This window comes from Podarcis erhardii (genome assembly GCF_964252035.2).
Source record: "Podarcis erhardii genome assembly, chromosome: 17".
In the NCBI taxonomy this organism is placed as follows: Eukaryota; Metazoa; Chordata; class Lepidosauria; order Squamata; family Lacertidae; genus Podarcis; species Podarcis erhardii.
This window is the reverse complement of record NC_138515.1, coordinates 5,343,076-5,355,242: the sequence shown is the minus strand read 5'-3', so window position 1 is coordinate 5,355,242 and position 12,167 is coordinate 5,343,076. Positions and strand designations below refer to the sequence as shown.

Genomic DNA, 12,167 nt, shown 5'->3' with positions numbered 1-12,167 from the left:
ATCCTATTCGGAATAAGGGAATTTCCCTTTAAAAAAGGGAAACGCTGACAGCTATGCATATTATGTATATTTTTAAGTTACTCTGGATGGTATAGTCACAATGAAGCTGTAGCAAGAAACTGAAGAATTTGGCAGATTTTTCCTTCTGTGCCTCTCACCCAGAATTCCTCATTAAGAGCTTAGGATAAAATCCAGGGTTGTGGTTCATTTGTGCATATGCATAATTGTGAGACATTTGTCTTTCAGCTTCTTAATGAATAAGCCTAGTTCTTTCCTGCATTTTATTCTGGTCCTACAAACTTCTAGTTTATATTCAACTTACAGCTCCCATGGATGTTTAGTCAGAAAGAAGTTCCACAGAGCTTAGGGAGTCTTACTTCCATGTAAGATTGCGCGGGAATGCTGCCTTTTAAGACTGCCACTTTTTCTTCTAACTTTTCCCGTAGTTAAGCTTCTTATTCCCACTTTCCTCCGTGTTAGGAAAATCATCTTGCTTTACTTCTGTGAGTCCGGCTAGTTAAAACACCTTCTGTTCTTGCCTTACTTCTCTAGTAAATAAATTATGTTTGGGGCTATAAATACATTGTAAACTTAGCTGTAGCTTTGTATGAAGGCTGCACTTCTTGTAAGCGCTTAGTGGAGCATCTCACTGGAAGCAGCGGGGCTGTACTTGTGAGAAAATGAACATAAAGCTCAGGCTGTAATTGTAAAATCTCATAGTCCACTCTAGGTGGCCTATAGATGCCTCTCTGAGGCACCTAGGCTTATACCAGGCTCTCCAGGAATTTGAACTACTTACTTTTTTTTTTACTTACGCGCACACACACACACACACAGATAGAACTGGCCTTCCTTATCACCAGTTCCTTTCCCAAGCGGCCCCACCCTCTCTACCAAGGCCCAGATTGCAGCCTAGCAGGTGCATCTGGCTTCCCTGGGAAAGCCATGGAGTGGAATCCGGAGAGGAGGAAAAGAAGCTCCGTGAGTGGCAGCAGCTGGGGCAACACGAGCTGGATGAGATTCCAGTAAGTTTCCTTGGTTTGTTTTTCCTTGAGCTTCCTGGTGTGGCCTCTGGCTGGGTGGCTTGCAAAACCTTGTACAGACATTTTACAGGAAATGCTTGCTGGCATACTGTTCAACTCCTGCTTGAACTCTCCCTGCTTCTTTTCTTGATTTTTAACTAGTCCATCCTTTTTCGCTCTCCTTGCTCTGGATCGCTTTGGTACCGTAAACAAGAGATTCTGCAAGGGCGCAGAGCTCTTAATTCAGTAGAATGGGACGAGAGTGGTTTGTAAAATGACGAGCGCAGAGGCAGGCAGGGTTAACAGGCGCAACTTGCTATACAAGGGTTTGGCATCGCCCAAATTCCTTCCACCCTGTTCTCTTGAATTGGAGACTGGTATTTCTCGGTTGCCTTTGCACCTCCCGCCCTCTGGTCCTCCCCACTCCCTAGCCGTAATGAAGACTGCAAGCCCTTCTAGGCATGAACCTCTTGGGATGAGATGCAAGGGTACTCAGTGCTATATAGTTAATATTATTATGCAACTTATTGTACTATGTTTTTATACGTGTTGTAAACTGCCCAGATGGGGGGGTATATTATTATTATTATTATTATTATTATTACTACTACTACTGTTACTATTATTATTATTATTATTATTATTATTATTAACTATATTGGAGCCTGTAGGTCTCAGACCTCCAACTACCCCTCCTCCATTCAGTTCTACGAGTCACTTTTGCGCAACGCAGTTTCAGGAAAAGCTTCCCCAAGTAAATGCAAAACAACAAAATGCCCCCCCCCCTCTAAACACATATTGGGACTTTGTGATGACTACGGGCAGGGGTGCCAACTTGAATAAAACATTGGGGGTGGGGCAGGTGAGCCCCGCCCCACATAATCGATCACACGCACACTATCCGGAATGGCAATGCCCATCAACTTGGGGGCGTCTGTCTCCTTCAAATATTTTAATAGAGGTGGGGGGAGGGACCTGGGTCCCTAGGAGTTGGCTCCTATGACAGCGGAAGTGGCTCCGACGTCGAGGCTGGATGAAGCCCCTTTTGATGCAAGAAGCAAAGGCGGGGGGGGGGGAGCAGTGGGGAAAGGAGAAGCGGCGCGGGGGAGGGCAGAGGAGGAGTTCTTCTGTGTTATTGTTTTACAAACGCGGACCAAGATTCTGGGGTTCACGTCCGCTTTGGAAAATCTCACCAGTTGGTCGCTACCCGCCCCCGGCGCGCCTCATCCCCGATGGGGAGATTGCACTCTGCACGTGCTCCGGAGCGCGCGCACCGCAGCAGCTGAGCAGCGAGGCCGGCGAGCAACCTCTGGGCGGCCTGCCACTCGCGTCCCCTAAGCGGCGCCCGGCCACCTCCGCCTCGGAAGGGCCGGGCGCTGCCGGGCCCGCATGCGCCGCCGCCGCCGCCGCCGCCGCGCCTTGTGGGCTGGAGCCGCCGGTGCTCCTCCTCCTCCTCCCGCCTTCCTCGACGTCTCCGCCCTTTTCTCCCGCTGCTCTTGCTGCTGCCGGCCATCGCCGCGGCTGAGGACCCGGGAGCCGCTGCTGCAGGTACCGCCCGCGTCCCCAGCGCCCCTTCCACCCGCGGGACCCCGATCCGACCCTCCGGCCGGCTGCCCTCGCAGGATGAGCCCCCCCCCCTCCCCGGGTCCGGTTGCCGTGGAAACGAGCCCGCCCCTTGCAAGGTTGGCCTCGCCTGCCTCTCCGGCGAGGTGGTCGCCATGGAGACCCCCGTGGTCTCCCTGCCTTCGGGGCATCCCGCGGACACAGGCCCTTTCTCTGCGCATCCACATCCCTCTTTCCCTTGAGTTCCTTCATCCCCCCCTTCCTCTTCTCATCACCATAGTAACCAGCCCATGCCATCACCCCCAAAACGTCGCTTCTCCCTTCGTGTCTCTCCTCCACCCCCCATGTAATAGGGAATTAATTCTCCTCCCATCAAAAATGCTTACGGGATTATTCCGCTCCTCCAGCAAATCAGGCTGTCATTGCTTCTCATCCCCGAGATATCATACCGCATCGTGAGCCCCTTCTTCCCTTTTTCGTCACCCCCTCCCCCAAATCAGAAATTAGGCCCCTTTTGAGGAAAGAGCCAGCAAAAATTGTCCACTGCAAAGTCCAGTTGCCGCCGATGCTGCTGGTGCATATCCCCCACTGACCTTCCTCTTTTCCGGGGAGTGTGTGGTGGGATATTAGAGACCAGATGGCACCGTGCAAAGGGCTGGATTTGGCTTAGGGTTCACTCTTATCTATCTCGTATGGATGCTCTAATGCAGGCACGGCCAATTTCTTAAGCTATGGGGACTGGGCCCCTTTTGCAAAGCCGCTGTAAGGGAGGGGCACTCCTCCCTGGGAAGAACTGCCAAGAATTATTAAGGTACTAATGTGCGGAGGGGGCAGATGAGAATCATGCTGCAGGTCTCCTGACTGGGCAGTTTGCAATCCCTGCTCTAGTACCTTTAGCAATCCTGTGGCCCATATCCATTCCCTGTATTAGTGCTGTCTGTTATGTGGAGGGAACATCAGTGTCAAACCCAAACCTTTCTTCCCTCCCAGTAAAGCAAGTCAGCAGACTACACAGTGGCTGCCGTATGTGGGACGCACAATTCATGCTCTCCCTTATGCTGCAGGAAACAAAATACTACCACCACACCCATTGGTGACTGAGTCCCATCATCTGCTTCAATTGGCTCTTCCTAGCTTGTCAGAAGCACTGTCACAGAGCTCTGTTTTTCCTGTAGGAGGGGAGTGTGCCTTCCCTGTCCATTGCCTATGGCCAGTTTCACAGCTAAGGCTTCTTTTGTCATAGCCATCTGTGCGCCTCTTGGCCTGGAAGTTGCATGCTAATGGATGGGCCATCACGTTGCGCAAGCCTTTAATCCCTCTCTGCGCCCATCTCTGAAGCTGATTTCTCTGTGACCTCTCAATTGCAGACGCCCACTTACAAGCTCCCCTGAGCGGCCAGTGGCAGTGTGGGGCATGGCAGCAGTGTGGCAGCAAGTGTTGGCTGTAGACGCACGGTAAGTGTAAAGGAGTAGGGCCAGCAGGGGTCTTGGGCAGTGCTTTGTGCTGCTGGGGTCTACCTGTGCTGGCGGAAGTAGTATGCTTCTGCATATCAATTGCTGGGAATCACAAATGAGGAGAGTGCTACTGCTCTCAGGTCCTGCTAGTGGGCTTCCCACAGCCATCTGGCTGGCTGTTGTAAGAAAAGGATGCTGGGCCTTTGGTCTGATCCTGCAGGGCTCCCCATGTCATTATGGGAAGAGCAAGTCCAAAGAAGGAGCTAAATCAGTCTTGTCTAATTGTTCAGGGAGATGGGTGTCTTGTGTGAGAATTCTAGATCCATGTTTGCTGGGAACATCAACAATAGCTATGAATATGCTTTCACAATTACCCTTGGTAGTTTCTCCAGGTGAGTCAATCATTTTTGATGCCATACCTTCAATTAGTGCAGGAATTACCATATTGGTCTGAATATAGGCTGCATTCTGCTCTTCCCCAAACCAGGCCTGTATAAAATCATGCTCTTATAGGTAGAAAAGCTGTGATTTTAAAAATCTCATTTTAGGGGTGCTTCCTATATTGGGGGAGGCTTGTATCCAGACCAATATGATCAAACCCCCACTAAAGACATGTCCTGAGAAAGGGTCAGTGTCTTGTGTCTTTGGACAACTAAGTTTTAGAAGCAAAATATCAATATTTTAGAGGTAGATGGCAGGTGGGTGGGTTCCTCAAATCTGACTTTCTACCAAAGGGATTTTATTTCCAATTGTTGAGTGCTTTTCATTTGGTGGCCTCAAATATATTGTGTCACGCCATTACAGTGTTATCAGCTGGAGTACTGAACACAGCGTGGCAATCCAAGATACTGTGCTGCAGGGGAATCTTGAAGGAGATTCTCTCTGTTCAGATGGTGCTAACCCCAGCACAATGCTAAAGAGAGAGCAGGGTGAGCTGAATTAGAATGCAATTAGGCTCAGGCTTCCAGCAGCTGATGCACCAACCCCTATTTCAGGTACAACGCATACCGCACCCCAACCTTCCCGCAATTCCGCACACAGTACATCCGCCGGCGCAGCCAGCTGCTGCGGGACAACGCCAAGGCCGGCTACGACCCCTCGCTCCGCAAGCAGTACCTGCGGCTGCGCAGCCAGCTCCTGGCCCAGCGCTACGGCCCCCTCTCAGAGCAGAGCAGCTTCCGTGCCTACAGCAACAGCATTGTCCGAAGCAGTCGTACCACACTTGACCGCATGGAGGTAACCAAGGGCAGCCGGGGGGACAACAAGAGTAACACCAGCCCTGTGCATTTGGCCCGGGACATCATGTATTTAAATGAAGCCTATTCCATTGGTGGGAAGAGGGCCGTAGGTGTTTTGCTGAGGTCAGCATTTGCTCAGAGGAGAGAATGATTCCTTGCAGTGCAGGAGCATTTGAGCTCCCACTCCGTGCAGCACAGTATTCTTGTCCAGTAGTGTCAGGGCTGTGTGTAATCTGTCCGCAAGGGAAGCCAAAGCTAAACTATGCATGTGCCATGGGCATAGCCGGGGGGGGCAAGGAGAAGCAGCTCCCCCCTCCAGATCAAGTAAAACAATAGAAATACTTAACTGACCAACCACATCGGTTCTGCTCCCCCTAACAAAAAACTTGGCTATGCCCATGGCATATGCAATAGACATACGCAGAGTAAGTTTATTTGTTTAGAGCCGCTCACGTAATTCCAATCCCAATATTCAGATTTTCAGAAAATTTGGCAGATTTGGGAAAACAGACAAGAAAAATGGGAATGTAGAGAGCAGAACAAGGTAAGGGCACAGTTAAAGAGGTATTCCTCCCTCCGCAAAGGTTCCAGAGCCTTCATTAAAAGGCTCCCGACACATTTTTAGTCATCAGGATTAGAAAATAGACAAACAAAACAGAGGGAACAGAAGCACAGGTTAGAAATCTGAGTCTTTTATAAAGGCACTCTGCAACTTAAGTGCTGGCGTCCGTTTCCTCATCTTCTCATTGCTTCCTCTCTGGAATCCCTGACCTTGCAGATATGCTTGCCTCTGCTTCCTTCAGTAATGCACCCAGCATAGCATGTCATCTAGCTCCTTGCTATCTTCCAATGTAACTATTTTATGCATTGTGCCATAGGATTTTGATGACGACCCAAGGGCACTGGGTGCCCGAGGCCACCGCCGCTCTGTCAGCCGAGGGTCCTACCAGCTTCAGGCACAAATGAACCGAGCTGTCTACGATGAGAGGTATAAGGCTGACAGATCTAATCTGGGGCTAAAAGCGGGCATGGCATTCATCTGCTCATTTGGTGCATGTCAACTCTTTGACTTCCAAGTTTTTGTCAAAACCCTGGATGCTGTTCTGACTCCAGTACAGGTGAAGCAGCCAGGACAAAAGCTCTCTGCTCCCATACTGATCTCCCCACCCCCCGTTCCATTGGAAGCAAAGTTCGAGGTGTGTGCTTATTTCATAACAATGCCTTGTGTCTTCCTTTAGACCCCCTGGCAGTGTTGTCCCCACTTCGGTGGCAGAGGCCAGCCGTGCAATGGCTGGGGATACCACCCTAAGTGAGAACTACGCCTTTGCTGGCATGTACCATATATTTGACCAGCATGTGGATGAGGCGGGTGAGTAGAGCAGTAGCTAAGGTGTCATGGGGTAACTACTGTCTCCATCTTGTCTTTTGATGTCACATTGGTCATATGAACCAGGGTGACTATGAAGATTGCGTTTTGGAGAGAACTATATAGAAGAAGTGACACACCACACACCCCTGCAAAAAAACAAAACAGACGACTCCAGGACAAGTAGTGAGATTATTATTCCTGCCTTCTTGAGGTGGAAGCGAGCAAGTGGAGGGTTGGAAGAGCCTTTACAGGCTGGTGTTGCTTCTTTTGCTGATAAGCATGCTTAAGTGCAGCTGTTAACTATTAAGTAGCCCAACAGAAAGCCTCCCTTCCCCCACAGCCTTCCTCAAATGCTCCTTAGAGAGCTCTGTAATTGTGTTGATGCAAAAAGGGAATCATGTTCTGAGTGGTATCTGGCAGATATTTGTAGCTGGAGTGCATGGAAATAATTAAGAATCCCGGGTGGGTGCTGGTACTGCTCTTGCTTTTGATGTCAACATCCGGCTAACAACCATTTCCCCTTTTCTTCCCCAGTGCCCAAGGTTCAGTTTGCCAATGATGACAAACACCTCTTAGCCTGCTGTTCTCTGGATGGTACCATTTCTGTGTGCCAGCTAGTGCCAACTCCCCCTGTGGTGCTGCGGGTGCTGAAGGGACATAGCCGTGGCGTGTCGGACTTTGCCTGGTCCCTCTCCAACGACATCATTGTTTCCACTTCACTTGACGCCACTATGCGCATATGGGCTACAGAGGATGGCAAGTGCATCCGGGAAATTCCAGATCCAGATGCCTCTGAGCTGCTCTGCTGCACTTTCCAGCCCATGAACAATAATCTCACAGTGGTGAGTGAAGGCCTAGGATATAGTGCCCCTGCCCACTTCCACCTGAGCTAATAAACAAAGCACCGGGCCTTTCCCCTACAAGGGACATGTGCTTGCATACAGTTGAGGTTTCTTCCTTTCTCCCCACCCCCAAATGATGTAGGTACGGAATAAGTGGACTGAATCAAAAGAAATGGGGACTGGAATCAGTACTGCTGGGGGTGAAGCAAAGGCAGTCTGGTCACAAGTCAAAGGGACTTGGCACAGATAAAAACATAAACTTTCTCCTCTAGGTGTTTCAGGTCCATAATTAACCAAGATGGTGGTGAGGGGAGAGTCTCTTGGGGGGTAAGAGGAAAGGAAGAGTGTGTGCCTGTTGCTCATTCTTCTGCTCTGTAGAATAGTATGAAACTGACATCTTTCTTTGTCCAAAAGGTGGGGAATGGAAAGCACAACCTCCATGTGGTGAACATCTCGACAGGGAAAAAAGTGAAGGGTGGCTCAAGCAAGCTAACTGGCCGAGTGCTGTCTCTTTCCTTTGATTCCCCTGGCCGTATCCTCTGGGCAGGAGACGACAAAGGCAGCATATTTTCTTTCCTCTTTGATATGGCAACAGGTGAGTGGAATGGGATGGGGAGCATAGCAAGGACAAGGATTAGCACAGATTGGCTTAAAGCCCTCTGCTTCCTTCTTCCCCCCTGCAGGAAAACTGACCAAGGCAAAACGGCTGGTAGTTAACGAGGGCAGTTCTATCACCAGTATCTCGGCCCGATCTTGGATCAGCAGAGAAGCACGGGACCCCTCCCTCCTCATCAACGCATGTATTAACAAGCTGCTGCTATATAGGTGAGGGGCTTTCCATGGCATTGCCGTGCTAGAAGACAGACACTTGCTCTACTCATATGTGCAGAGTGCCAATGAGCCCCATATTAGAGGATAGAATATGTGATATATGTTTGTGTAATGCAGGCACCGAGAAGCAGTTTGCTATGATTAAGCTATTTATCCATTGTCTGTTCTTGGCTACTTTTTCCTGACAGGGTAGTGGACAACGAAGGGACACTCCAGCTTAAGAGAAGTTTCCAGATACAGCAGAGCTCGCATCCTGTCCGCAGCATCTTCTGCCCCCTCATGTCCTTCCGCCAGGGAGCTTGCATTGGTATGATGCCCATGAGAGTTCACTCTCATTGTAAAGGGGATGCTGGACAAGACATTCTCACTTGGAATTTCTTGCAGGTTGCCACTTCCTTGCCTGCAACTCTGCTCCTGCATGCAGCTAATCTGTATGACACATAATTATTGCAGAGCCTAGTCCCCTCACCCCACAAAAAACAAACAAACAGGGAAGCTTTTGTCCCCTCTAATTACTTCTCTTTGTGCATTTCAGTGACCGGCAGTGAGGATATGTGTGTCTACTTCTTTGACGTGGAGCGAGCTACCAAGGCTATAGTCAACAAACTACAAGGTCATAGTGCTGCTGTGCTGGATGTCAGCTTTAACTGTGATGAGAGCCTGTTGGCATCCAGTGATGCCAAAGGCATGGTTATTGTCTGGAAAAGAGAACAGAAGTAGCATTTCTTCCCTGATGAGTGGAAAGAAGTACACTCACTCAACATTGTTGAAGGGTGAAAGCCTGGGTGAAAGTCAGGAACCCTAAACACCATTTGTCCTCCTCTTGCTGGTAGTTTTATTTATATCTTCTGCAGCTGTGAAAGTACTGAGAACATCTTTACAGTGAACCAGCATCCATTTCTTCCCAGGTTTTCAATTAGTGGGATTTTGTATAAGCAGACAAAGGATGCAGGTTATCCTGTGAGAAGTTTGGCTTACTTCTGTTGTGGTTTATGTGTTAGATGTCCAGGTTGCTGTCAGCTGCAATCAACAGGACACAATGTATGCCAAAAGGGAAGGTGGTAAACAATGCTGCAGAGCCTCTCTGCCAACTGGCAGCATAGGAATTGGGACTACATGGGTTCTTTGGCTCACAAGCATGAAATTTAGTGGCCCTAGCTCCCATTTGGTAGTAGCTTGCTCCTTGCTGCTGCATAACTACTTTGCTGTTGCAATGGTCCATTCCTTCCTGGAAATACCAAGGACATCAAACTCCAGAAAGCTGCATCTTCTCTTTGCCTCCTTCAAGTGCCAGACTGAGCCATCAACTTGGAAGGATCAGCCTGCTTTATTAGTGTGCCTGTTGGACATGTGAACTTCTGCAGTTACAACTTTGTGGACAGATTCCCCTCCAACATGAAAAATCTTGCAGCTCATGTCTACATTGGGCTCTTAGTTCTGGCATGTGTTTCAGGAGCAGCTACCAGTGATGAAACGTCTTCCGATTACCGGGAAGAGGAAACTGCAGGTGCTGAATAGATTTGCTTGCACACCAACACAGCTTGCTTGAAATATTACTAGGAATGTGTTTGGAATATCAAGAAACTCAATCTGGAACATTCCTGACAACTGTATTCAAAAGCAGGTGGTGGAGTAGAGTCTGCTAAATTGAACTTTGCAGCTACTGTACTTAATGCAGTTCCTTTTTGCCACTTATCTTCCACAGCATGTGTGGCATTGTAACAGGGAAGGAGGTTAGTTGTATTGAAACTCTTCTGTATTGTGGCTGTGATAGTTGCTTTTTCCTCAAATTTGTTCTTTCTGTGGACTAGGAGAAAAGATTTCTAAATTCACTTTTACTTGAAAAAATGTGGTAGGATTTTCAGGCAGGCATGTGCAAGGTAAGAGCTGATGGGATGGTGCTTCAAATTTCCTCATAGGTGCCACATCAGTCACCTTATGAAGAACATGAGTTGAGCTAAGGGGACCCTGTACATAAGGCGGCAAGCCAGCCACTTCTTTGCATCAAACAGATTGCACAGCCTATTGCAGGGTTGAGAGAATCGTGGCACTCAGAACTGGACACAGCATTCCAGGTGTGATTTGACTGAGACAGTATAGAGCAGTAGTATAAATTCCCTTGGTCTGAACACTATACTTCTGTTGATGCAGCCTAGAATAGCATTCATTTTTTGACCTGCCAAATGCCTTTGGAAAACCCACAAGCAAGACATGAGAATAATAGCCTTGTTGCTAAAGATCAATAATAGATTCAGAGGCATACTTCCTCCAATCTTGAGGAAATAGTGCTTTCAAAACTAGTAGCCCAATAGCCTTGTCCTCTATGAATCTGGCAAATCCCCTTTCAAAGACATTTAAGCTTCTGACCATCATTACATCTTGTGATAGCAAACTTTTAAAGAAAAAGTGCTGTTTGAAGAACCTCCTTTTGTCATTCCAAAATATCCTGCCAAACAACTTTATTGAATGACTCTGGGTTCCAGTGTAATGAGGATGAAAAATTGTATTTCTACCCACTTTTTCCACACTACGCAATTTTATAAGTTCCTGTCATACCCTCATACTTGCTTTCCCACCCTAACTTAAAAGCCCCAAGCACCATAGCCTTTTCCTTATTATAAGAAGTATTCTAAACCTCAGTTTATTTAGTTCAGCCTTTCTGCATCCTCTCAAACTAAACAACCTTTTTGAGATGTGGCAACCAGCACTGTACACAGCACTCCAAGTGTAGTCACTACACTACATGTTTATAACGGCATTGGAATCTCTTGGGCACATGAACGGTGATACAAAAAATATAACACACTGGCAACCTGGACAACAACGCAATAAACTAAACAATGGCCCAGTTTGGTCTCACTATGCTTTAGTGAGAAGGAGCAAGCTTTGCTCCTCCCCTGGCCTTGCTGTTTTCAGACTACCCAGAGCTCACCATTTGTCTTCCTCAAAGAAACTACCAGTGGCAAACCAATAACAAACATCAGTTGTAACTCACGGTTCATCAGGAATAAATGAACAACACTATTAATCTTAAATATGTGCACAGACCTGTCTCCTTTACCATGGGCCAATGATGGAGTGCCCTTTTCTTCTGGCAAGAATTGCATGGCACCTGAGCTTGGATGCTACTAGCATTCTCCTTTTTGAGAGAGGTGGAAGCGGACTGCTTTTCCACACTACATTGTAATAGTTGCACGTCATGCAGAAATTCAGCTCATGGAAATGAAAATGATGGGGGAAAGATCACCTATTACATATTTGCCTGGCCTGCAACTATTAAAAACAGATAACCTCAGTCAGCAAAAAAGCATAGCATCATTACCAGGCATCATACTAAGCAGCTTCTTGAGTTTCTACACTGTGAAGGTCAAATACGTTGCAGTTCACTAAAATGAAAGCAAGATTGATGGCCCTAAAAGCTTTTTTCAGTTTTAAGCAATGAAGAATGAACAAGTGTGTGAATAGACTTCTGATATTTCTTATAGAGATTTACAAGGATGTAGGGCCAGGGACTATCCCCTGAAATGGACAGAGCAAAGCAGGATCAAGCTCCACCTTGCACACTGAATGAAAATGCAGAAACACTTAACTTCCTCTCCACACATGACATGCTAGTTTCTTTTTCATTTAACATGGCATCCAAACCTAGTATCCTTATTCTTCGTGAACTCTCAGTTTAGAGGGGCTGCACCTAGAGATGTCCCATTTAATTATCTACAGAAGTAGGATAGAGAGGCCTGGCCCCTAGACTCGAGGTTCCCTACCACGGATTTATACAGCTGATTACTTGTGTGAATGACGGGTACATGGAAAATGGATGCTAAATAAAATTACCTGAAATTAGTAAA

The 12,167-nt window shown here is 47.7% G+C and overlaps 2 protein-coding genes across 4 annotated transcripts in view; one reads left to right on the top strand and one right to left on the bottom strand.

Moving 5' to 3' along the window:
* Positions 1–3,053, bottom strand: part of LOC309332291 (outer kinetochore KNL1 complex subunit ZWINT-like) — a 20,483-nt gene extending 17,430 nt beyond the window's left edge. Inside the window, exon 1 of the mRNA XM_081845386.1 lies at positions 2,972–3,053. Within this exon, the coding sequence (XP_081701512.1) occupies positions 2,972–3,039 (68 nt within the window). The 5' untranslated portion in view covers positions 3,040–3,053. The remainder of the gene's footprint in view (positions 1–2,971) is intronic.
* Positions 873–12,167, top strand: WDR13 (WD repeat domain 13). 3 transcript variants are annotated; one of them, XM_081845253.1, is made up of 10 exons: positions 873–1,025; positions 3,953–4,039; positions 5,035–5,275; positions 6,156–6,265; positions 6,516–6,646; positions 7,181–7,488; positions 7,903–8,083; positions 8,172–8,313; positions 8,508–8,626; positions 8,855–12,167. In XM_081845253.1, the coding sequence occupies exons 1-10, from the start codon at positions 946–948 to the stop codon at positions 9,037–9,039; spliced, it is 1,584 nt and encodes a 527-aa protein (XP_081701379.1). In that variant the 5' UTR covers positions 873–945; the 3' UTR covers positions 9,040–12,167. The 3 variants fall into 3 exon arrangements, with proteins under 3 accessions (XP_081701379.1, XP_081701381.1, XP_081701380.1); XM_081845255.1 differs by lacking the exon at positions 873–1,025 and adding an exon at positions 2,417–2,570; XM_081845254.1 differs by lacking the exon at positions 873–1,025 and adding an exon at positions 3,275–3,396.

What these genes read in the sequence shown, in the direction of transcription:
- WDR13 (XM_081845253.1), top strand. Translation starts at nt 946, where the DNA reads ATGGAGTGGAATCCGGAGAGGAGGAAAAGAAGCTCCGTGAGTGGCAGC. An exon ending in ACGAGCTGGATGAGATTCCA is followed by an intron (nt 1,026 to 3,952) that starts GTAAGTTTCCTT and finishes TCTCAATTGCAG; the next exon opens with ACGCCCACTTACAAGCTCCC. An exon ending in CCAGCATGTGGATGAGGCGG is followed by an intron (nt 6,647 to 7,180) that starts GTGAGTAGAGCA and finishes TTTCTTCCCCAG; the next exon opens with TGCCCAAGGTTCAGTTTGCC.